At 43.2% G+C, this 23,629-nt stretch overlaps 1 protein-coding gene across 3 annotated transcripts in view; it reads right to left on the bottom strand.

Annotated features, from left to right (window-relative positions):
- MME (membrane metalloendopeptidase) overlaps window positions 1-23,629 on the bottom strand; it is a 70,323-nt gene that overhangs the window by 5,031 nt on the left and 41,663 nt on the right. For all 3 annotated transcript variants that reach the window (XM_079977854.1, XM_079977853.1, XM_079977855.1), the window contains exons 13-20: window positions 19,211-19,339; window positions 15,885-15,983; window positions 14,517-14,597; window positions 13,861-13,964; window positions 12,088-12,146; window positions 7,085-7,204; window positions 5,739-5,872; window positions 2,890-2,955 (exon numbers count right to left, since the gene is read on the bottom strand). In XM_079977854.1, coding sequence (XP_079833980.1) covers window positions 2,890-2,955; window positions 5,739-5,872; window positions 7,085-7,204; window positions 12,088-12,146; window positions 13,861-13,964; window positions 14,517-14,597; window positions 15,885-15,983; window positions 19,211-19,339 — 792 coding nt within the window. The remainder of the gene's footprint in view (window positions 1-2,889; window positions 2,956-5,738; window positions 5,873-7,084; window positions 7,205-12,087; window positions 12,147-13,860; window positions 13,965-14,516; window positions 14,598-15,884; window positions 15,984-19,210; window positions 19,340-23,629) is intronic.

Genomic DNA, 23,629 nt, shown 5'->3' with positions numbered 1-23,629 from the left:
CAGAGACAACATGGTATGAAAAGGTTATGGGATTTCACCAGGAAGTTACAGAACATACAGAAACAAAACAATATGACCATTCCAAAACAGCTGTGTTCATCAGCTGATGAGCAGACACCATCCCTGCTGGGTGCTTCTTCAGAGTGAAGGGATCACAACGTGAGCATAAAGATGGCACAGTGCCACCTTCAGAATATATGTGGATGCCACACAACTCCTCCAGCACAGTATAAAGAGAAATTTAAAAGCAAGTCAGTTTTCCCTTGCAGGAGATATCGCATGACTCACAACGCACTGGGACCCATTAGTAAAAATGGTTTCCTGTATGCTGTGGAATCACATTATACTAGTATAAAAACCACATGGAAGGAAGATGGCTTTTATGTCTCTTATGTTGGGATAGTTCATCTTGCTTTACTGTGACTACGCACTTGGGAAAACTTCTGAAAAACGTAAACGAAAGATAAAAGAGCCATAATCTCAGTACAAGCAAAGAATGACAGTGTGGTTCTTACTAGAATGCACTTTGTCCTGGACATTGGGCTAATAATTACTGTGTGTTCTGTACTCTTAATTAAGATAACAAGAATAGAAGGGAGGAACTGTTTTTTCCATGGCTGCCCTTGAGAAAGTTTCACATCAGAACTGTATTTCACAGAGAGAATTTGCTTTCCTTATTTTTTAGCACTATTTATTTACCTACCACAACATTTGCCCAATTCTTGCTTAACGCCACAGTGAAAGTCCAAGCTTCCCACCTCATTAAGAAACATTCTTCCCAAGACACACAACTAAGTTAGGTCCATTCATGCTAAGGGGGTCTACTCTGAATAAAAATTAGCTGAATACCACCCTGTTTCTTGTTCATGTCAAATTTGAGTTGTGTGCATGTAGTTTATGGAAATGTCATAACTAATTTCTTTCTGAGAAACCCACACAATTTTGCTGTTTAGATATTTAATACTCTGGAACAGGCTTCCTCAACCTTGGCCCTCCAGATATTTTTGGCCTACAACTCCCATGATCCCTAGCTAGCAGGACCAGTGGTCCGGGATGATGGGAATTATACTCTAAAAACATATGGAGAGCCAAGCTTGAGGAAGTCTGCTCTGAAGGGTCTCAGCAAGTCTGCATGGAATTGGAATTTAATTAGCATAGCCTAAAAGCAACTTCCACAAACATAGCAATGATGATGATGATGATGATGATGATGATAATGAGAGGAGGAGGAGGTAGAGGAGGAGAAGGAGAAGAAGAAGAAGATGAAGAAGTAGAAGAAGTTGGCTCTTATAGTCCTCATTTTTGGACAACTGTGGAAAGTTGGAAAGTTCTTAGTATATAGCTTTGGTGGGGACCCTGTTGATTTGACTCATCAAAATTAGGTTTGGTAATTTTGTTTTATGGCATTCCAAATCCCACAAAAGAAGCATAATTGTAGCTTAGAAGGACAGAAAGTGTGAGGCATGGTATGAATGAGTTGCCAATACATGGATGTGGAAATTCCGAGGCAATGGGGAAAGAGGAGCATAACTCATGCCCCCCTTTCTCCCTTCATGACTTATGTTGCATTTGCAAATTTACAAATGCAACCAACTGTACACTTTTTTTTAGACACCTAGGATTTTCAGTATTGTAACAAGCCACCTGGGCACTGTGCTGCTCACCCTTGCTTTGAATCAGGGCTGGGCAGACTGAAGGCTTGCAGGAGCTACTTCCTTTCTCTGGGAACCTTGAACCAGAGCTTGATGCAAAAGCACAAACCTACACACTTAGAATTAAAGAATTGTGAGAACTAAGAGAGAGAGAACTAAGAGAAAGAGAACTAAGATGTAATTAAGATGTATGGAGTGTATAAATTTGTTTTTTGTATTTGAAAACCAATAAAAATGTAATATATATATATAAAAATTAGAATTAAAGAATTGTGAGGCCAGGAACATGGTGGCATCTTTTGTTTTAGTACCAGAACTCAACAGAACTCACTGTCCCTCAACACAAAACTCTACTCTGGGTTATCACCTCAAGTTTTCTTGTGTTCAACAGTGGGGCTTTTTAGGGCACAGGAGGAGTCATTTTGTTGCTGCTGTTGTTAATCAACTGGTGGTCAAAAACGCTTGTTGATCTACTGCAGATCACCCGGAGGTCCACCAGTAGATTCCCATCTACCTTTTACTCACCCCAATTGCTGGACCATCTAGATCAGGGATGGAGAATCTGGTTCAGATATTGTTGGACTCACAAGTGCCATCAGCACCACCCAGCATGGCCAATGGTTAGGAATTATGGGAGTTTTAGTCCAGCAATGTCTGGAGGGTCACAGGTTCCCATTCCCTGCCTTCCTTTCCTGTCCAGCCACTGGACCTTCCTCCCAGGAAAACAGGTGAATTGTGGCACATGCAATAAATGAATAAATAGATGTTTATTAAATTTGGATACTACCTTTGATTTGAGTATCACAGAGTGGTTTACAATTCCCTAACTCTCTTTCCCTAACTCTCTTTCTAAAGTTTCCTATCAAAGAGGGAGAATAAAGGACAGGGAGAGGAGCGGGAGACTGGGGATGAAGCAGGAAATGGGGGTTGTAGTCTTGAAGTGAAGAAACATGCATAAGGAGGGAGACTTCAGTTGTACTGAAGTGGTGCTTGGGGTTTCCCATAGGCATCTGGTTGGCCACTGTGAAAACAAGATGCTGGACAAGTTGGTCCATTTCTTATGTTCTTATGAGTACAGATTAGGCCCTGAAGACCAGGTAACTAAACTTCAGGGGTTTAATAAAGCAGCTTGTGTGGCATTTATTTTTTTTAATTAAAACCCCAAACAACCCAACATTTTAACGAATCTGCACCAACTAACAACCATATGAAGTAAGAGAAAATGGGCATTTCTTACCCTGTATGCTTGTCTGATGCCACCATTATCGGCAATGTTTTCACCAAGGGTATTGATTCCACTGAGCTGCAGAGAAAAAGGAAGAAATGAAAATGCTACTTACTTTTTTTTTTTTTGCCTGAGTGCAGAATGAAATTCTTGGAAGAAGAAGAAGAAGAAGAGTTTGGATTTGATATCCCGCCTTTCACTCCCCTTCAGGAGTCTCAAAGCGGCTAACATTCTCCTTTCCCTTCCTCCCCCACAACAAACACTCTGTGAGGTGAGTGGAGCTGAGAGACTTCACAGAAGTATGACTACCCCAAGGTCACCCAGCAGCTGCATGTGGAGGAGCGGAGACGCGAACCCGGTTCCCCAGATTAGGAGACTACCGCTCTTAACCACTACACCACACTGGCTCCTGGAAGAACACACTGGAAGAACAATGAGTCATGGTTTGAAGGTCAGAAAATGGATTATTCCCAACCATCTAGATGTGGAATGTAGAATATGAAGTCTACAAGGCAACACCCAGAGGGCTATGACTGTTAACAGGGAGAGAGCTACAACCAGCAGAGCTCAGTGGGAGCTCTCCATGGTGCTGTTAAGGCCTGACTGTATCTGGTCGCATCTTGCCAAGTCCAGCTACTTTAACCTGAACCTGTCTTTTATCTTGATGTGACCCTGCTCAATGAGACTTTACATGACATGACCTTTATGGAAGAGACTTGGTTTCATGGGAGATCTGCTACCATGTCCTCCAATCACCCCCAGCCTTAGCAAAACAGGATTTGCTAAATTACTGATTCTTTGCCGTTTTCTATTTTGAGTCGTCGTCTTCTTTGGCGATCACTTGGAGCTGAACACAGTCTTACCAGTGAGTCTGTGAGTAACTGTGGAGGCCAATTCTGGATCCACACGTCCCATTAGCCACAAATTGGCTGTCTTTGAATGCAACACTGAACCATTGTTTACTGCTACGTGCCCAAGCAGCAGTTAGCCTCAGCTTTATCAGTGAGCCTTTGACTCGTGCACGTTCCCCTCTCTTCCCTCCCTTCAGAGAGGCCATGAGGAGGATATTGAAAGCTTTTGCTTCCCGTTCTAAATTAACTTGCTTTGGCTGATACACCAGGAACCACCATAACTGGATAGAAATGAGCTGGCCACACTTTCTGGAAACCTCTTGTTCAGACTATTGCTGTGTGTGTTGGCCTTAAAATAGTCTAGGAACTGAAATTGGTCCAGAATAGGGCCAGGAATATATTGATTGGGACTGGGTGTTTCAACTATATCACACCTGATGCTCCCCAGTTCATTTCTGGGTACAATTTAAACTGCTGGCTTTAACTTTAAAGGTAAAGGGTAAAGGGACCCCTGACCATTAGGTCCAGTCGTGACCGACTGGACTCATCTCACTCATCTCACTTTATTGGCCGAGGGAGCTGGCATACAGCTTCCGGGTCATGTGGCCAGCATGACTAAGCCGCTTCTGGAGAACCAGAGCAGTGCACGGAAACGCTGTTTACCTTCCTGCTGGAGCGGTACCTATTTATCTACTTGCACTTTGACGTGCTTTTGAACTGCTGGGTTGGCAGGAGCAGGGACCGAGCAACGGGAGCTCACCCCTTCACGGGGATTCGAACCGCCGACCTTCTGATCGGCAAGTCCTAGGCTCTGTGGTTTAACCCACAGTGCCACCAAAAGCCTTAATTGCTTGAGATTAGGTTACTTGTGAGATTGCCTTCTTCTGCATATACCTACTTGAAACCTATCCTCTAGAGAGATCCTGCTCCAATTCCCTTGTTCAAACCTCTCTGGGTTATTCCATCACTGAGAAGACCCTATACTTCTAGGGGTGACCACTAGGAAGAGGATCTTCTCAGTGATGGAATCACCTAGAGAGGTTTGCCCAGTGGATGCTGCCAATCTCTTTATCCTGGCTTTACAGGAAGACGAGATGGGAGGGCTTAATGTGCAACCAAAAGCTCACAGACATAACACTAGACCATGATTTAATGATATATCTGAACTACAGCATTTTTTCTTCAACTTTATCTGTGAACCTTGGCAAAGGCACCTCTAGGAATACAAATTATCTAAATGTAAGGGGTTATTTGTACCCATGTACATGTCTTTCTTCTATGGAAGTGCAAAGTGTGGTGGCTCAACTACTATCACAATATGCCACTACTGAATGAATTGCACTGGCTGCCAATTAGCTACTGGGCTAGGTTCAAAGCACTGGCACTGGTTTGCAAACCCCCACAGAGCTTGGGACCAGGATACCTAAAAAAATTGTTTCACCCCAACCAAGCAATGCTTTTTGCAGGAAAGGGCACCCTGCAGATACCATCCTATCAGGATGTCCAGTCAGCAGGATGTTGGAATTGGACCTTGAGTCCAATTGCCGTTGGGAATTTCCATTCTAGAACAGACAGGTGCCTTCTCTATTGGCTTTTGGCACCTGCTAAAAGTGTTCCTCTTTCAACAAGTCTTCAAAAATGTTTATCTCAAAGATATCTCAAAGAATCTGTCCTGGACCGGACCTGTTGTTTTAACCTGGTCTTAGATTTATAATTGTTAATTGTTTTTATATGCAATTGCCTTTACATAACTGTTTTATATATGTCATTATATTGTAAATTGCTTTGAGATGACTCATTGGGAGGAATTCATAAAGGAAAGAAACATACAAATAGTAATAGAAACTAAATTTGGCCTCCAGCAGGTTTGTTCACATGGTTAAGTTTCCTTCTGAAGCTATTCAGTCTCTCAACATCTCCCTCCATTACCATGTGGAATATGTTTCATCTAATAAAAGAAAAGAATGTGCATTCAAATGTAAGCATTTCAATAAGAAAGAAGGGACATACATTTTGTCCACCAGCCAGATCCCATTTGAAGTTTCCATACTGGTTTACCATGCACTCAGACTGCTTCTTAAAATTTGTTGCAGATGTTTGACTCCACCAGTCTACAAGGTCCCCATTCTCATTAAAATTTCTACCTGAAATAACATATACACATAAGAAATTTACAATGATAGTCTTGAAGACACTGAAAATATGAAATTGTCTTGTGCTGTAGCTGACTAGTGGTCCATGGAACAATATTGCCTACTCAGAAAGGCTCTCCATGACCTCAGGCTAAAGTCCTAAGGATTGAATCTAGGATCATACACACCAGGCTGAGGAACCTTTTGCCCTCCAGATGTTGCTGAACTCCAATACCAAGCAGCCCCAGCATGCATGGCCAGTATCAGATATGGGGATCTGCTACTGAGTGATAATCTTCTGCCTAGCAACAAGAGTTTGCACCATGAGCACACACTTCCAAGCCAACATCAGTAGAATGTGCAGTGCTTGACTCCAGCACCACTCACTTTCAGCACTATCGGCAATCCATTTTGTATAATGTTCTATCATAATGTATGGTGACATCAGACAAAATATGAAGGTCTTTGACTTTTCTGATGGATTAATCTGATTCCAGCCAGGTGCTCTGCTTGATTCAGGAAACCGGGTTCCTTAACATTCACCAAGCATGTTTCCCAATGTAGGCAATGATGTGCTCATCCAGTGGTAGGCAGGAAGCTGCCATCTGCACATTCACTGTTCCTTTGGAATGGGTTCAGTGGCTGGCCAGGACCAGAAGATCATCCCTCTTGGAAAGATGCAGGGGGATGGGAAAAGAGGAATATTTGGCATCATGGCGTGGCTGATGTTTCATTCAGCTGCTTCGTTAATAAGGTGCTGGTTGTGAATGAGGAAATGTTATGTTGCTGGCATAAATCTTTGGTTCTTGCTTTATGATAAGGGTGGGGAAGCTGTGGCCCTCTAGAGGTTGCTAGATCACAACTTCCCTCATCCCTGGTCATTGGCCATGCTGTCTGCGGCTGATGGGAATTGGAGTTCAACAACATATAGGGACCACTGGTTCCCATCCCTGTTTTATGGGTAGTATCATGTAATGCAATAAATGCCAAGAAGCACAAGAGAGAGGGCCTTGCACACTTGCTATTTACAAGATAATAATAATTGGGGCTTCTGGTAATATGTAAAGACACCCTTAGCCCCTGGGAAATGAATAATAGAGATTTTTTTTCTGGTGCAAAGCAGAAACAGGGCTTGATTAAATTAAATCAGGATTGCCTCTCTTCACGCACCATACAGATTAGGTAAAGTAATACCAATGGTGAAACATGATTTCTCTTTCTTACCGTTATTGTCAAAGCCATGAGTGATTTCATGCCCAATGACCATGCCAATGCCACCATAATTCAAGGATTTAGGCTGAGCTGCACTGAAGAAAGGTGGTTGCAAAATGCCAGCAGGAAAGACTGCAGAAAGAGATATGACGCCATAGATGACAAGTTAATCTTTTGTACCAGCTCAAACTATTTGCAAAAACACAAGCTCAATTAAATAAACATCCTGGAAATTTTAGCCAACGGTGTGGCTGATTAATTCAAACTACCTCTCCTTCCCCTTCCACCCGATTCGTCTTGCTCTTTGATCACCAGGTGCCCTTCAAATGCATGCTCAACTGTACAGGATCCAATAGCATGATGCCATCCAAGGCTGGAGGGGGGCAGCTGTGAATAATGTTACCCCTGCAGGTAGGGCCAATGGTGCGAGGATGTAATTGAATGTCACACTTAGTGCAAGGATTTTTCTGTCCCTCTCCTCTCCTCACCTGCCTCTTAAACCTGCCCTAGGAGTTCCCCAGTTCAACTCTCTGGACCTCTGGAGTACATTTGGGGAGCATGTGGGACACATGCGTGGGGAAGAGTGGGAACACCCCACTGTACAAGAGGAAATCCTTGCTCTGATGGGACATGGTAGCTGCGTACCTCCCTAAGTCTTTCCTATGAAAATGAGAGAGACATACCAGGGCAGGGCTGGGGAATTTGTGCCCCCCCAGATGTTACTGACTACAGTTCCCATTATCCCTGTCTATGGTCATGCTAGCTGATAATGTCTATGGTCATGCTAGGTGTCCAATACTATCTTTTACCTACATGATCTGCACTGACCACAAGGTCATATTATTTATGGATGTGCCCTTCAGCATGATGCTGAAACAGTTGCTATTTTCTGGGCCTTCAGGTTCAGGGCACATGAGTTTCCAAAGCCCACCCACTCCTTTCTTGCCTAGAGCACAATGGCTCTCCTGTCCATAAGCCATGGGTGTTGTTTTCCCTCTGTTTTCCCTCAACAACGTGAGTTTTCCATCCCACCCCTTCCTTTCCGTTTCCTCCACTTCCTAGATTCCAACCCCACTTCTCAGCCTATTGCCTACTCTTTTGTTTTGTATTTTGTTTCCAACTATCCTGCTTTCCAAAATTGCAGTTCTCCTGTCCCATAGCTTGCATAAGTTTTCCTCCAATGCTTCAAGCTGAAATTCCAGGATCTGATTAAAAGGACCTATTATGTTTCTTCCGTAATCACCCAACTCTCAGAGGAACTGGTCCAGATGTTGCAGCCAGCAACTGTTGGCTTGTCCAACCCTTTGCTAAGGTCACGCTAACCATCTGTTGTCTTGTGGCCCTCCAAAAATTAGGGTATTGCCATCGTTGGTTGTTTAGATAGGAAAGGGAGCTGATTCCAATTTGTGACAATACACCATGGAGGCATTCCATTTCCCACGGTTTTTACAAATTGTAAGCTGTGATTGGCAAGCACAACCCAGCTTACCATGGAGAAACAGAAGGTGACCATTGCCTCAGGGAATAAAATTATATTGACTTGAGGTTAAATCCCATACTACCTCCACCACACATTGGTTTAGGGTAAAAGTACACACAAAAATAAATATACCATTCCCTACACATAGGCTTATTGTTTTTCCTTTCCAATTTTATGAACTGATTCACTTTGCATTGCAGCCCTTGAAAGTGTCAAAACGTTCTGCTATTAACTCTGTTAGAGAAATGCAACTCTAATGGATGAGATGTTTATTCTAAACTACTTCATAGCAAACCAATGCTTGCTTATAACATTTGCAAAACTTGAGCAATCTCAAGCAATGCCAGAGAGATGAGAATTATTCCTACAAGGCTCCCCCTTCCTAACTAGTAAAAAGTTTGCCTATATCCACGAGCCATATAACTGTGAAGAGGGAATTGCAATTCTTTTCCCGGCTGCCCATTTAAAGACTGCCAGGAATAGAAGCCAAATTTCCTAAATTCTTGTAACTTGAGTATGTCCACAGAGACTTTTGCCATAATATGTTTATGCACTGAATGTGGGCACAGTGGAACTAACTCTTTTTGTTAATGGATGAGTAAGCATTCCTGCTAATGTGCTGCTTCGTTCTGTCTTGCTTCTGCATAGCACGGCATTTTGCTGTGCTGCACTAGAACCCTTCATGGCTGCCTAAGGTTTTGCAGCTTCATTTTGACCTAAAGTATATTCCAACCTATTTCAGTTTATTCCAACAGGGCCAAGCTCTCTTCCTCAGTGTCCATCAAATTTCACACCAACTATGACTAGGATGAATTTCCCACAGCTGTGTCAAAGTTGTCCTCACTTAGCCATGATTTCAAGCAAGATATTCTGCTTGTTCTTCTTCAGAAACAAAACAGTTCTAGGCCTATGACACCAGAGGCCTAAAACTGGTGTGTGAAGAAGCATTGGGATCTGGGCTCAGCTCCTTCATATGGTCAGCCCCTGAATTGCAGGTGGCGGCTTTCAAGGAGAAGTACCTTCAGGTCCTAGATAGAGTCTGTCCACCCATAATGTCTATTGGGTCCTTCAGGACAGGAAGGAGTATAAGAGGACTTCCTGTCCCAGTTAATCCTTGACTGCAGAACTGCATTGAAAAATTCTGAGAACTGTGAATTTTAAAGGATCGCTTCATTTTGGTTCACTTGTTTCAGGAAGTGCAAATTAGGTAGATTCACCTTTCAGTGGGAACTGAACTGAATTTCTGTCCCATCCGTAGTCTAGACTCTTACTTTCTTGATTCTGTCTCCATTCATAAGTAATTTCACTGACTCCAATGCAGCTAGATTTGATACATAGAAGAATCAGTGTAGGATTTTGTTGGAGATGTTGTTCGGATGCCTAATTATCGTCTTCCAAAGCAACTACTCTATTCTGAACTTAAAAATGGAAAGTGTAATGCTGATGGTCAACAAAATAGGTTTAAAGACTCTCTCAAGGCAAGTCTAAAAAAATTAGGAAACACTGGCCTGCAAGTGTTCCAGCTGGAGAACAGCCTTTACCAAACGTATCATAGACTTTGAAGACACTCAACTCAGGACGAAAGGGAGAAACGTGCTAAGAGGAAGGTGTGTTTGCAAGGTGTGTCACCATGATCAACTCCCACCCAGAAACCTATATCCCCACTGTGGAAGGACGTGTGGATCCAGAATTGGCCTCCACAGTCACTTACAGACTTACTGTTAAAACCTTGTTCATGGAAGACAAACTTACTCGGCTACGAGTAATTGCCAAAGAAAAAAAAGAAGTCCATCACAGTGAACTCAGATATCCTTGTTCAGGGTAAATTCCACTTTCTGTCGTGTTAATAAAGTGTGAAAATATGGTCCCAGAATAGTTGCAAACCATCACTTTCATTTCAGCATTACTGCTGGCAAGGTCATCTCACACAAAAACTGACATCATTCTTTTTACACCCCTGCTATGAAAGTTCAGCATGCAAGACTTGCATTCTGGTTTGAACCTGGCTGAATGCTTAGCTTAAAGCCAGAAAAATTCATTAAAGAATTCCACTTTTACTGGGCAGGGACTGCAGGGTCACAAGTCAAGCTTTTCTTCTATGTCTGTCTGTCTGTCCGCCCGTCTGTCCGGCTGTCTATCCTAATTTTATACTGTTAAATATAATAATAAAATCTAAGTGTTTTAGATAAAAATGCAACAATGACATTCAATAAAATTCCCTCAAAACTAGATAAAAACTAAATGCAATATTAACACAAAGTAAAGCTATATCTCACAAATAAAACTGACTAGTAAATAATAAATACATGGCTAACTTCTGGATTCACAAGCACTTCAGGTATAGAGGGCTATGCTAAAATATTACAGACTAGTGGTCTGTGGAGAAAACATATTGCAGAGGGATAGAGAGCTTTGATGCTTTCTTTCCAAGCATTGGGGAGGAGCAGGGGAACCTCACCCCTGTCATCTTGTTTGTAAGTAAGGAAGCCAGCCTCCCACACTTGTAATTTCCCCTTATCCAGAGAAATGAACAGAAATCTCCCCCCCCTTTTTTTCAATGGAAGAATGAGGCAAATAAAACGGAAAGGCAAGTTTAGTCCAGCACTGAATCAGGCTGCAGGCTTCCCCCATTCTTCCAGACAGTTGGCGGTAGTGACTGCATCAGTATAATGAATACAAAATAAATAAGCAATACATTAATTCAGCAAAAGCACACACTCCAGTAAAATGCTTTGAAATTATCCCCCTCCAACTTGATTTGTGCTTTGTTGAGTGTGTCAAGTCGATACTCTCATATTTTCCAAAGGAAGCAAGAATGAAAAAGATGCTTCCTTTGCTAAAGCAGCTCATCTTTAAAGCATCTGGCCAATGTCAATAGGACAAGAAACCATGAAGCAGAACATGTTTTTGAACGTCTATAGTAGGACAGCATTTTGGATAACAAGACTGCCTGCTGCAGGTCAAGGACACACAACACCAAAATTATAGTATGGCATGGTGTAGCAACATCCTCTAGATGTGGTTGGACTACAGTTTCCATCATGCCAGACCACTGGACTTGCTGGCTGGGGCTGATGGGAGCTGGAGTCCCTGATGTTATTGTATACTGCAGTACAGCATAAATCTGCTGAGCCGGTAGAGAGATGGACACTGTGTTCCTACAGCAATTTATTGCATTTCCCTGGTAGTTCCCTAACTGTTAATTTCCGCATTATATTTGAGCTTTCACATATTGTAAAGGAAAATATTTTTTTCCAGAAGCATATAACACAGAAATGGATACTAAACTTATGGTGTACTCTGCTATATTTCTGGAAGTGGCTTTTACATTCTGTGAAAGCTCAAACAGAGTGCAGAAATCAAAAGTTAGGGAAACATCGGGAAAGCAGAATAAACTACCATGTTGAAAAAGCCAGAGAGATCAACAAGTGAAAAAGTCCACTTTCTGACCTGATCTGAGCTGAGACAGGGGACAAGAAATAACCCGTTTCTCACCACATGGCCAGAAAGTGTTTCTAAGAGAGACTCAGCTTACCAATTTGATTCCTGCTTGCTGAATAAAAGGCATTGACGACAGCTGTGCCACTTATCCACCTATGAAAAATTGAAGAGACATGTTGATGACGGATGACATCAGGGCCGGATTTAGGTTTGATGAGGCCCTAAGCTACTGAAGGTAATGGGGCCCTTTATATGTCCAGCTGTCCTTTGTCAACAACAAATTGTCACTGTGTTTTTTTTTGTGTTGAATATATACTATATGGTAATTTATGGACCTCATAGGTATCTAAAGCCATTTGCCCATAACAAATAGGAGCCTACACAACACAAAACACTGTTGCTGTATGTAGGTTTTATTTTATTTGTTTTTTATCTTATATTTTGGAAGTGTACATCCAGGTGTTTTTTTTCCTTTAATTTTTTTGGGCCCCCAAGACAGTGGGGCCCTAAGCTATAGCTTGTTTAGCTTACAGTATATGTAAATCCGGCACTGGATGGCATCAGCAAGAGGAGAAAACTGAAAGGCATTGAATCTCTCTAAATCTGAATTTCATTTAAATAAATACCCAGTAAAGTAGAACCATAAAATTGTAGAGTTGGAAGGGATCCTGAGGGTCATCTAGCCCAACCCCCTACAATGCAGGGGTCCCGGGTGGGCTCGAACCACCAACCTTCTGGTTAACAGCTGGATACACTGACACAATGTGTCACAGGAGGCAAAATCCTACTGGCATGTTCTCATGAATTTTAAGTCTCATTGAAATGAATGGTTTGCCATGGAGGAATACACTATAGCATACTGTTAGAAGACTGAAAGCCTGATTCAGCATTCAGTTCCCTGGTATGCTTGTTTGCCTGTCAGCTCAGCTGGGCAAATGGGTGGGCAGCATGACTGAAGGCCACTGCACCCATGGAGGCTCCCTACCGACATGCTAATGAATGCCCATAGATCATGACAGAGGCTGCTCCCTAGCACATGCATTCAGTTTTACTCTTACTGGACCTTTGCAAGGAGCTCTGGTTTAGTGGGAACCTGAGTTAGCATTAATCACAGCTAACATTGGTGCTGACATACCACTGAACCGCAGTTAAGCTCAATGGGGGACAGTTTAGGGGAATTGATCCTGAGAATACAGTGGTGCCCTGCAAGACGAATGCCTCGCAAGACGGAAAACCCGCTAGACGAAAGGGTTTTCTGTTTTGGAGGCGCTTCGCAAAACGAATTTCCTATGGGCTTGCTTCGCAAGACGAAAATGTCTTGCGAGTTCCTGCGGGGTTTTTTTTTCCTTTCGCGCCCCCCCCCCTTTTTCTAAGCCGTTAAGCCGCTTATCTGCTTATCCGCTAAGCCGATAAGCCACTAAAAGCCGCTAAAAGCCGCTAATAGCACTAATAGCGCTAATCCGCTAAGCCGTCAATGGGCTTGCTTCGCAAGACGAAAAAACCGCTAGACGAAGAGACTTGCGGAACGGATTAATTTCGTCTTGCGAGGCACCACTGTATGTGTGCATTGCCCTCCCCACAAGAGCTTTCCATTCCAGTCCCTTAATAAGAACAGTGCACACAAAGAAATTACGAGGTACAGTATTTCAATTCCTGATTGCTGTGATACTAGGAATAGAATTCAAGATTCCCCAACTTTGTTTTAAAATCATGAGACCTGGTGCAAAGGCAAGAATATCTCCTTTAACATGAAGTTAACATGAACCCTTCTGGCTACCAACAGGTGCCACTTTTGCAAATAGCCAGAACCAGATTATTATTATTTTTTAAGCACTGCATTCACAGTGTAAACCATTTAAATACGTACTCTTCCTTGTCCACTTTTTCTCTAAGCTTCTTCAGCCTTTCCTTCTGGCTAAAGTTTAAGTTCTGAATAATGTTCTCAAAATATTCTTCTTCTTTGTAGTGCAGCTTACAAGAAAGAGAGAGAAATGCTTGTGTTATTTGCTGGAGGGTAGGGAAAAACTAGAGGAGCACTGTTGCTCGAGTAGTATTCTTCCCCAACTTCGCACCCCCCATATGTTTTGGACTATGGCTCCCATCAGCTGGAATAGAGGAACTGCTGCGTGGACTGTATAATAATAATAATAGTAATAATAATAATAATAATAATAATAACAACAATAGTTTGGATTTGATATCCTGCTTTATCACTACCCGAAGGAGTCTCAAAGCGGCTAACATTCTCTTTTCCCTTCCTCCCCCACAACAAACACTCTGTGAGGTGAGCGGGGCTGAGAGACTTCAAAGAAGTGTGACTGGCCCAAGGTCACCCAGCAGCTGCATGTGGAGGAGTGGAGACGCGAACCCGGTTCACCAGATTACGAGTCTACCATTCTTAACCACTACACCACACTGGCATAAGGCTTTTCACTTATACCTCCAAGGTAGACACTTGGTACCTGCTACCATTAAATCTTAAACACTCTCTGCTGTCCAAAATAGTTTTTCATATGTACTTACATCTTTGTATTCCGCATTCAGCTTATTAGTATCCGTCAGAATCTCATCAGGGTAGCCAATCATTTCTTTGATTGCTATGGCCTAAAAAATAAACCATGGTCACTGGTGAACTGGAATCAAGTTGTATATTCAGACATCATAGGGATGGCGAGAAGTCATCTACAGGCTTTTCAATTTGCTCTTCTAGATTTTGCAAACCAGACCCAGTCAATGAGTGGTGGTCTGGGCAAACTGCTACTTTGTTTATGATACCAGTTCCCAAAGTGGTTTTGGAAGCGATGGGAAAGTCAAGTCTTCCTTGTCCTTGTTGTATGCTGAAGATGCTCTTCTTTGCCATGGCCTCAGACACATGAGATATGTATTTTGATGGCTCTGTTCTTGGGACTGTGATATATTTTAACTGTTTTTCATGTTGAATTTTAGATGGCTGTAACCTGCCCTCTGTATTGTTAAAGCCATGGTTTTCCCAGTAGTGATGTATGGAAGTGAGAGCTGGACCATAAAGAAGGCTGATCGCCGAAGAATTGATGCTTTTGAATTATGGTGCTGGAGGAGACTCTTGAGAGTCCCATGGACTGCAAGAAGATCAAATGTATCCATTCTTAAGGAAATCAGCCCTGAGTGCTCACTGGAAGGACAGATCGTGAAGCTGAGGCTCCAATACTTTGGCCACCTCATGAGAAGAGAAGACTCCCTGGGAAAGACTCTGATGTTGGGAAAGATGGAGGGCACAAGAAGAAGGGGACGACAGAGGACAAGATGGTTGGACAGTGTTCTCGAAGCTACAAACATGAGTTTGACCAAGCTGCGGGAGGCAGTGGAAGACAGGAGTGCCTGGCGTGCTCTGGTCCATGGGGTCACGAAGAGTCGGACACGACTAAACGACTAAACAACAAACCTGCCCTGGGACCTGTTAGTGAAGAGCAGGTAATAATAATATCACCCAAGAAGGGCTGGGAGAGCAATTTGCCTGAAACCCAAGGAAGTCACTGGCAGTCAACACAGACAATACTGATCTAGTTGCACCAGCATGAAGAAGCTTCCTATGTTGTTATGACAATGAAATAAGCCCATATGTCACATCAGGGCTTCCACAACTTGGGTCTCCAGCTGTTTTTGGACTACAATTCCCATCAGCCCTGACCACTGGACCTACTAGCTAGGGATGATGGGAGTTGGTCCAACAACAGCTAGAGACCCAAGTTTGGGAAACCCTGTGTTACATGAAGAATGTTCTACCTGTTCCACTCTTTGCAATGAATTATTTCTGATCTTCTCTTTTGGATAAAGAAAGTAACAGGCTTTCATTGGCCTCCAAATTTCAAATTCTATTTTTTTTTTAAATGTATATAAAAATTAAAAACTTGCCTTTTCTTCTGCTTTCTTTTTGGTTTCTGCATCCATCCAACTGAGCTCATCAAGTGTTTGTATAAAAACCTCACGAATCTGAGTGATCATCTCTTGCACCTGAGGATGTACAGTACAACAAGATTAAATCGTTCAATTTTTATCATACATGGGTGACATTCTGGCATGTTGCATCCCAGTTGCCACTGATGGAAGCATTGGCTCTTGTTTTTCAAAATAGACCAACGACGACTATTTTTATTTTTCAAGGTCAAATTACGGCAAAGCCAAAGTTACCAAGGAGTGGAGTTATTGCAAAAGGGAAAAAAACACCTTTGTTACTTAAAACATTTCTATGCCTTCAAATGAAAATATAGTGGTATATCTATGCTGCAGACTTATATTGGTTTAAATACTAGTTCATCTGCCATGGCTTCCAATAAAGATTCCTGGAAAGGGGAGTTTGGTGAGGTTGCTGAGAATTTGTGGTCCTAGCCTCCTCCTAACAGAACCACTGATGCTAGTAACAAACAAGGTAAAGGACTTTCGATGGTTAAGTCCAGTCAAAGGTAACTATGGGGTGCAGCACTCATCTCGCTTTCCAGGCCAAGGGAGCTGGTGTTTTTCACATACAGCTTTCCAGGTCATGGGGCCAGCATGACTAAACCGCTACTGGCTCATGGAGGACTGTAACAAGTGCCAGAGTGCACAGAACTGCTGTTTACCTTTCTGCCGCAGCGGTACCTATTTATCTACTTGCACTGGCGTGCTTTCGAACTGCTAGGTTGGCAGGAGCTGGGGCAGAGCAACGGGAGCTCACCCCATTGTGTGGATTCGAACTTCCAACCTTCCGATTGGCAAGCCCAAGAGGCTCAGTGGTTTAGACCACGGCGCTACCCGTGTCCCATAGATGCTAGTATCCCTTAGTGAGAAGTGAATACTATTAAACCTGTAGCAGCTTGTAGTTTAGAGCCAAACTAGATGTGACTCGCATGAAAGCCCATAATGTGCACATTTTAGTTATGTAAACAGGAGCCAAGCTGGGAAGCTTGAAGAGCCTCATAACTGTGATGGCGGGCGGGCAGAGGATGCTTAATTCTTTCTCTTCCTGCTGTGGTCCTGACTAGAATCACCATTCCGATGCTACAATTTGTATTTAGGAAGGGCAGTAACTCAATGGTAGAGCATCTGTTTTGCATGCATAAGGTCCCAGGTTCACTTCCTGGTGCCTTTGGGTAGGACTGGGAATGTTCTGTGTCTGAAACCCTAGAGAGCTGCTGCCAGTTAGTGCAAAGCAGTGCACATCTATGGTTCCACCTCCTATTAACCTGATCCAGCATGGCCAAAGGTCAGGGACGATGGGAGTCTGTTGGGCACCACACAGACAACTACTGGGCAACACTGAGCTGGTTGGATCAATTATCTGTCTCAGTATAAGTCATCTTCCTGTGTTCTCATCTTCATGTAAAGAGAAATTCCCCATTGGCACTATTTGCAAAGCTGCTTAGGCTTCCCCACAGCTGCTATTAATGCAACAATATATGCATTCTCAGGATTGGAGTTACATCTAGTTTGGTCCTAAGTGACCCTCCAAGTCTCCTTTATGAAAATATAATTACCAGTCCTTCTTGAGCTGCTTCCTTCCATCTTATTCATATGGTAAACCCGGGGACACCTCACTCTGCAACAGACTAATAATGAGACATGTATACCCTGGCACAGCACCAAAAGTGTGTTTGTGTGGAGCCCACTTTATCAGCCACACATGTATGCTTTGGGGCACACATGTGCGCAGTGCCGGATTTACGTATAAGCTAAACAAGCTATAGCTTAGGGCCCCACTCTCTCAGGGGCCCCCAAAAAATTTAAAGAAAAAAGACACTGGATGTACATTTCCAAAATATGAGATAAAAAACAAATAAAATAAAACCTACATACAGCAACAGCGGTTTGTGTTGTGCAAGCTCCTGTGATGTAAGTAATGGGCCCCACCTGCTAGCCTGCTCCCTAAAATACCACTATCACTATTAATATACTTCTTAATTGTATTTTAGTTCAACCATTACTTTGATAAAATTCATATTTTGTTATGTGCTAATGGCTTTAGATACCTATTAGGTCCACAAATTACCATATAGCATATATTCAACCCAAAAAAGCAGTGACAATTTGTTGCTGACAAAAGGACAGCTGGACATATAAAGGGCCCCATTACCTTCAATAGCTTAGGGTCTCATCAAACCCAAATCCGGTCCTGCACGCATGTATGCAAAGGTGTTTTTAAATCACCTTTGTGGCTTGCCTTTCTCTAGGTGTATGTATGCCCGTTGTATAGATTCCAGTCTTTGGCAAGTCATTTAACTGGTTGCTGAAATTTGTGAAGATGGAACACATTCACCAAACTCCAGTCCAGCAAGGAATACTCTGAATGCAGGCGATTCACCCACCATAAGATGGGTGGAGGGGTAACTGCCTGCATCAGGAAGCCGATATAATCAATATAATCCTTCCAGCCACAAACTCATAGGTACAGTGCCAGATGGCAATACCTGCTGCTCTGCTTATGGAGACACCCCCACCCCCAGTTGTGGGAGTAAACTTCCCATCTTCCATTGACCATCTGTTCAGCAGGAAGAAGACAGAGCTCTGTAGATCACCATTTCTTTCACGGATACACAGATCCAGGTCAATTGTGATTATATGAGGACTCATGATTAGCCTGGGATACATTTTTCTTATTGGCATGTTTTGGCCACTGCTCCTGAGGAGAAGGCTGCAAACCCCAATGGTTTCTTTTGAAGCATTAGACAAAATAAAAATAAAATGGTATTTGGAAATCTATTCTAAGATGGGGGGGGGGGTCAATTAACACACCCCTCCTCAATTTCAGCAAAGTGCATTAAACTGAATTTTCTTTCCTGTAATCTACTGTTCTTTAGCACCTTCACTCTACAACATGCAAGGACTTCTAATCTGCATTATTAGCTAATAACTTGGCTTACAGTCCAGGAAGAGACACATAATCCCATCATCAGCCTGTCTGCCAAAAGATGTCTCTTCCAGCTTCTTAAGCCTACTTTTCAAAAAAAAAAACCTCAATGTGCGAGATGTAAAGTTTCATCTCTGCTTTTGGCACCAAAATTCTGTCCTACTGAGTGCCAAACAGAGAGAGTGATCTCTTACGACTTCACCCTCATTCACCACTGCACTAGGGGGGGGGGGGGAAGTGGCTTGAAGTATTTTGTGCTGCAACAACATCACTGCTTTTGCCATTCCCACCAATAATCCAAAGCGAATGTCTGTTTAAATACCCAGTAAATAATCAGTTAATGATCTAAGAGTGTTACCATGTGTTTACTGTCTCCAGCAAATGCTTCTTGTACATACAGCCTTCCCACAGCATTCTCCATGTTGCCATTGACATAGTTTGCGCAACGGCGCCAGACAGCAGGATCCGAGGTTGTGCCGTAAAGCACCTATTAAGCATAAGCATTTGAGAAATTGGTGACAAGCAAGAGGAGAGACTTTGTAGCATCACTAGGTGCTTTCAATTAATCTCGAGGGCTTGGTGTTAATAGACATTAAGTGATATTTAAACAGGAACACAGGTTAAGTGAGCCCATGCAACTCTCTCTGCGTCTTCATGATTGCAGGTCTGAAATGTTCTCCCGCCCATCTGCTGCTCCTGCCATTGCATTAGCACTGCACCTCCCACTTGGCCACCTCCTCCTCTTCCTCCTTCTCCTCTTCTCAGTAAGTGACAGTGACCCACCTGCGGGAAAGCTAAAGCAGTGGCTCTGCCCCAACCAGTGAGCCTCTTCTGGATATAAACCCACTTTCTGGGTAATATGGAGGGCCCAGTGTGGAGACACCATTCATTCAAGGCTGCATCCTATAGGGAATGAGCCCTATGAAAATCAAAGTGACCTAGACTGCTGCAGAACAGCTGGCTTTGCCCGTGTTCGTTGTGTACTACTTTTTGATACAACAGGAGTTCCTTCCTTTCCCTTTGGTGTCCTTTAAGGATGCTGGGGGCAGGTAGTTCAGTGGAAGAGCAGTGGTTTTGCATGCAGAAGGTCCAACCCCCAACATCTCCACATAGGGCTGGAGAGGTCCTCTGTCTGAAACCCTAGAGAGCCACTACCAGTCATTGTAGACCAGGAGTATTCAATGTGGTGCCCTCCAAACATGGCTGGATTCCAACTCTACTGTAGCCAGCATGGCAAATGGTTGGAGATGATGGGAGTCATAGTCATGGAGAGTGTGCCATGACAACAGCTAGATGACCCAATGACCTGTCTTGTTATAAGGCAGCTTCATCTGTTTATATGTTCCTGTGAGAAAGCTGGCAGGGCAGAACTCAGTCTCAAATTCAAAACTCCAGCAACAGGTGGGCTGAGGAATTTCCTGAAGAACCGGTTTGCAAGTGCCATACAGATTACTGTCATATCTCTCCCCTGCAGAAAGAGCTCCTAGTCAATTTCACAGCTCTGCATGCAGACCATTAGAGCTAGATGAAACTTTGCAGCTTCAGTGAAACTTACTACTGTTTCATGTGCCTTCTATTGCCTCAAAGAAAGCAGTATCCTTGGGCTGTGCAGATTCTACCTTCAGTGACCTTGCTGCACTAGGTGAGAAGAAGCTGAGGCTTAAGAACTACGCTATGGTAGAGAAATCTGATACAGTCGTGCTAGTAAGCATCAAAGCAATCTTCTGGCAAGCTGAGTTCTTCGTTCCACGGCCCACCACAGTGGTTTTCTTGCTTTACATTTTGAAAAGAAGTCTATTATTACAGAAGGGTCAGTTCAAAGTTATTCTGACTTCAGAAAAACACTGGCTTTGGGGTGATAGCAGTGTAGAAGATTTCATGGTTACGTTCTGGAATGCAGTTTTTATTCACCAGTTTTTAATTTTAAGACAAACAAATGTGAATCCATTCATTGCTTTGTTTTCAACTGTAGCCCACAATAACTCTTAAGGTCCCATTATCTCCTACCACATCAGTGTGCTGTCAAAAGAAAAAGCATTCTTTGGGGTCCAGTTTCGCCACAAGACCTTGAAACAGTGTATGAGGGAACTCTTGGAATTCTATTGCTTATTTCTGCTTGGATACAGAGTGATTCTGAAGCCTGCTCACTTGCGGTTCGCTCGGCTGGCCCCGCCTTCACCAAAGCCACTGATTGGATTATTTGAATCGGGGTTTGGCGGGAACCCCCAATGACTGCGACGTCAGGAAGGCGGGCCAGCACAACCAGCTGGTAAGTCTGATGTGGCTCAGGGGTGCTGTGCGCGGTCCCGCAAAGGGCGCCCACAATTGGAGGCGTTAGCGTTCATTCTGCTGCCACTACCACCCATGGCACAGCACCAAAAGTGTGTGTTGGGGAGCCTACTTTATCAGCCACACATGTTGCCAACAACCTGTGCATTTCAAAAAACCTTTCATGGATCACGGTAGAATCTTTCCATATGAATATATCCAGTGCTATATGGGGGTAACATGGCCTGTGCTGAGAAAACTGTTCACCCCATTTGGCATGGCCAATGGCCTGCGATGATGGGAGCTGCAGTCTAACAGCAATTGGTCATTGCCCATGCCTGGCTTACAGCTTAGTGTGTGGACAGTGAATTAAGCTAGCAAGAATGCAAAAATGATGTCGTTTTCCCTCACTACTGAAATAGTTATTTCTGTATCTTTCTCCACAGTTGCCAGTTCACTTGACCTTGTGTATGAAGTTCTAAGTAATCATTTATGAATTCCACCCTTTGGACGAAATTAAAGGCGCTGGGAAAAAATAGGTTGTTTTCAATCCTAATAAGTGCATAAAGAACAAGGCAGAGATGAGGTGTTATCAGTAAAACTGGAAGAAAAGAACAGCCTGCCTCTAGTCTAACTCCCTTGCAGACTGCATTATTTCAGAACTCTCCCCCCCTTTTCTTTTCAACGGGCCTGTGATTTAGCGCTGCAAAGGAATATCTGAACAGAGTGGGGCCATCTTTCGACTTCTAATTTGTTTCACCCCTACAAACACTCATATAGACAACTCAGATCCCGAAATAAGGACAACATGGGCTGCAATCCAGCCAAAGTTAAGCTCCTTTTGGCCTACTTATTTCAAGAGGACAACTTGGCTCATGTACGCTTTTCCGCTGAAATCAATGGGACTTAACTTTGTTTGGATTGTGCCCTGTGTTTGTAACACAATACAGCATATAGTGATGATGGATTTGGTATTTCTATGTTTCATTAACTTCCTTGGGCACTTTTTCTTAAAGATGGAGTAGCAAGCTAGAAATCGAATGCATAATATAAGCAGCACCCATCTGCTATGGTCAATTCACTAGTGGCCATTGAAAACACAGACTACAGTGGACACACACACACCATGCACAATTCTCCTATGGGTGCAATCTCCTGTTTAAAGAAGAACAAAATAAACTCCAGTTTGCTGGACAGAGAACTAGTGGAGCAACTTTCTTCAACCTGGGGCAAGAAGTTGGGGAAGGCTGTATTAGAGGTAACATTTACCGCTCTGTATACACTGTCTGAAAACATGCATGGTCCCAATCCAATGACAGTGCATTTTTCAGAAGAGAAATTGCATATGAGTTTTCTGGCTCTGCCTTTGTTTATCCAGCTATACTGACCTTTCTTTCCTTCTAGAGATGTACTGGCCCAACTCCATGACTCCTAATCACAGCGACATTTCCACAGCTCAGCTTTTGCCCGTCCCCATCTAGCCAATGTCTGGGCACCCTCAACAATCACATGTACTTTCACCTCTATAGATTCTGAAACCTGTTTATCCAGTTCAAGAAGAGGACAAGTTGGACTTATATAAACCTCATGCCTCTTGAGCTTCTTGGAGAAAAGGCAAGGTAAACAAACAACTGCCTGCTTTTTCCCTGGAGTGATTTGCAAGAGCCGTTTAGGTGATCAGGAGGATACCTCTGAAATCCTTGGGATTTCAGAGAACATTTTAAAATATGTTTTCTAAATATTGGCTCACCCGTATCAATTCCACATGCCTGTCCCAATGCAGTTTTTGTTGCGCTCAGATTTATATGTGCCAGAGCATAGATAGGGATGTGGTGTTTTGTTTTGTTTTTTCAAAAACATGCATTTACATGAGGACAGGTGCTCCCTTCAGGTATTTGGGACCCAAGCCATTTAGGCTTTAAAGACAAATAGCTGCAGTGTGCATTGGGCCCAAAGGAAACAAGACAGCCAATGGTGTCATTTTATATTAGGTTTGATGTGCATAGACCTGGTTGCATTACCAGCAAGTGATATGAATGCAGATGCTTGTTTATGCCAGCAATACACTTTATGAACACCTACAATGCTCTCTTACTGCATCATCTAGCTTGGCATTGTCTACACTGACATTGGCTCTTCAGGGTCTTGGGCAGAGGCATTTCTGATATCCTTAAGTCAAAACTGCTTCTTAAAAAACCATCTTTAGATGTGGCCAATATGGCCAACTATCGCCCAGCCTCAAATTTTCCATTCTTGGGCAAGGTGATTGAGCGAGCGGTTGCTGAACAACTCCAGGCACGCCTGGAAGAAGTGGACCATTTGGATCCCTTCCAGTCGGGATTCAGGCCTTGTCATGGGACTGAAACTGCCTTGGTTGCACAGGTCGATGATCTCCTGTGGGCTAGGGACAAAGGTGAGAGCTGTTTCCTAGTTCTGCTGGATCTCTCAGTGGCGTTTGACACCATCAACCATAACATCCTTCTGGACTGTCTAGAGGGGCTGGGAGCTG

Source organism: Podarcis cretensis (genome assembly GCF_951804945.1).
Source record: "Podarcis cretensis genome assembly, chromosome: 5".
Lineage (NCBI taxonomy): Eukaryota > Metazoa > Chordata > Lepidosauria > Squamata > Lacertidae > Podarcis > Podarcis cretensis.
The sequence above is the reverse complement of the archived record's forward strand: the minus strand, read 5'-3'. Positions and strand labels throughout refer to the sequence as shown.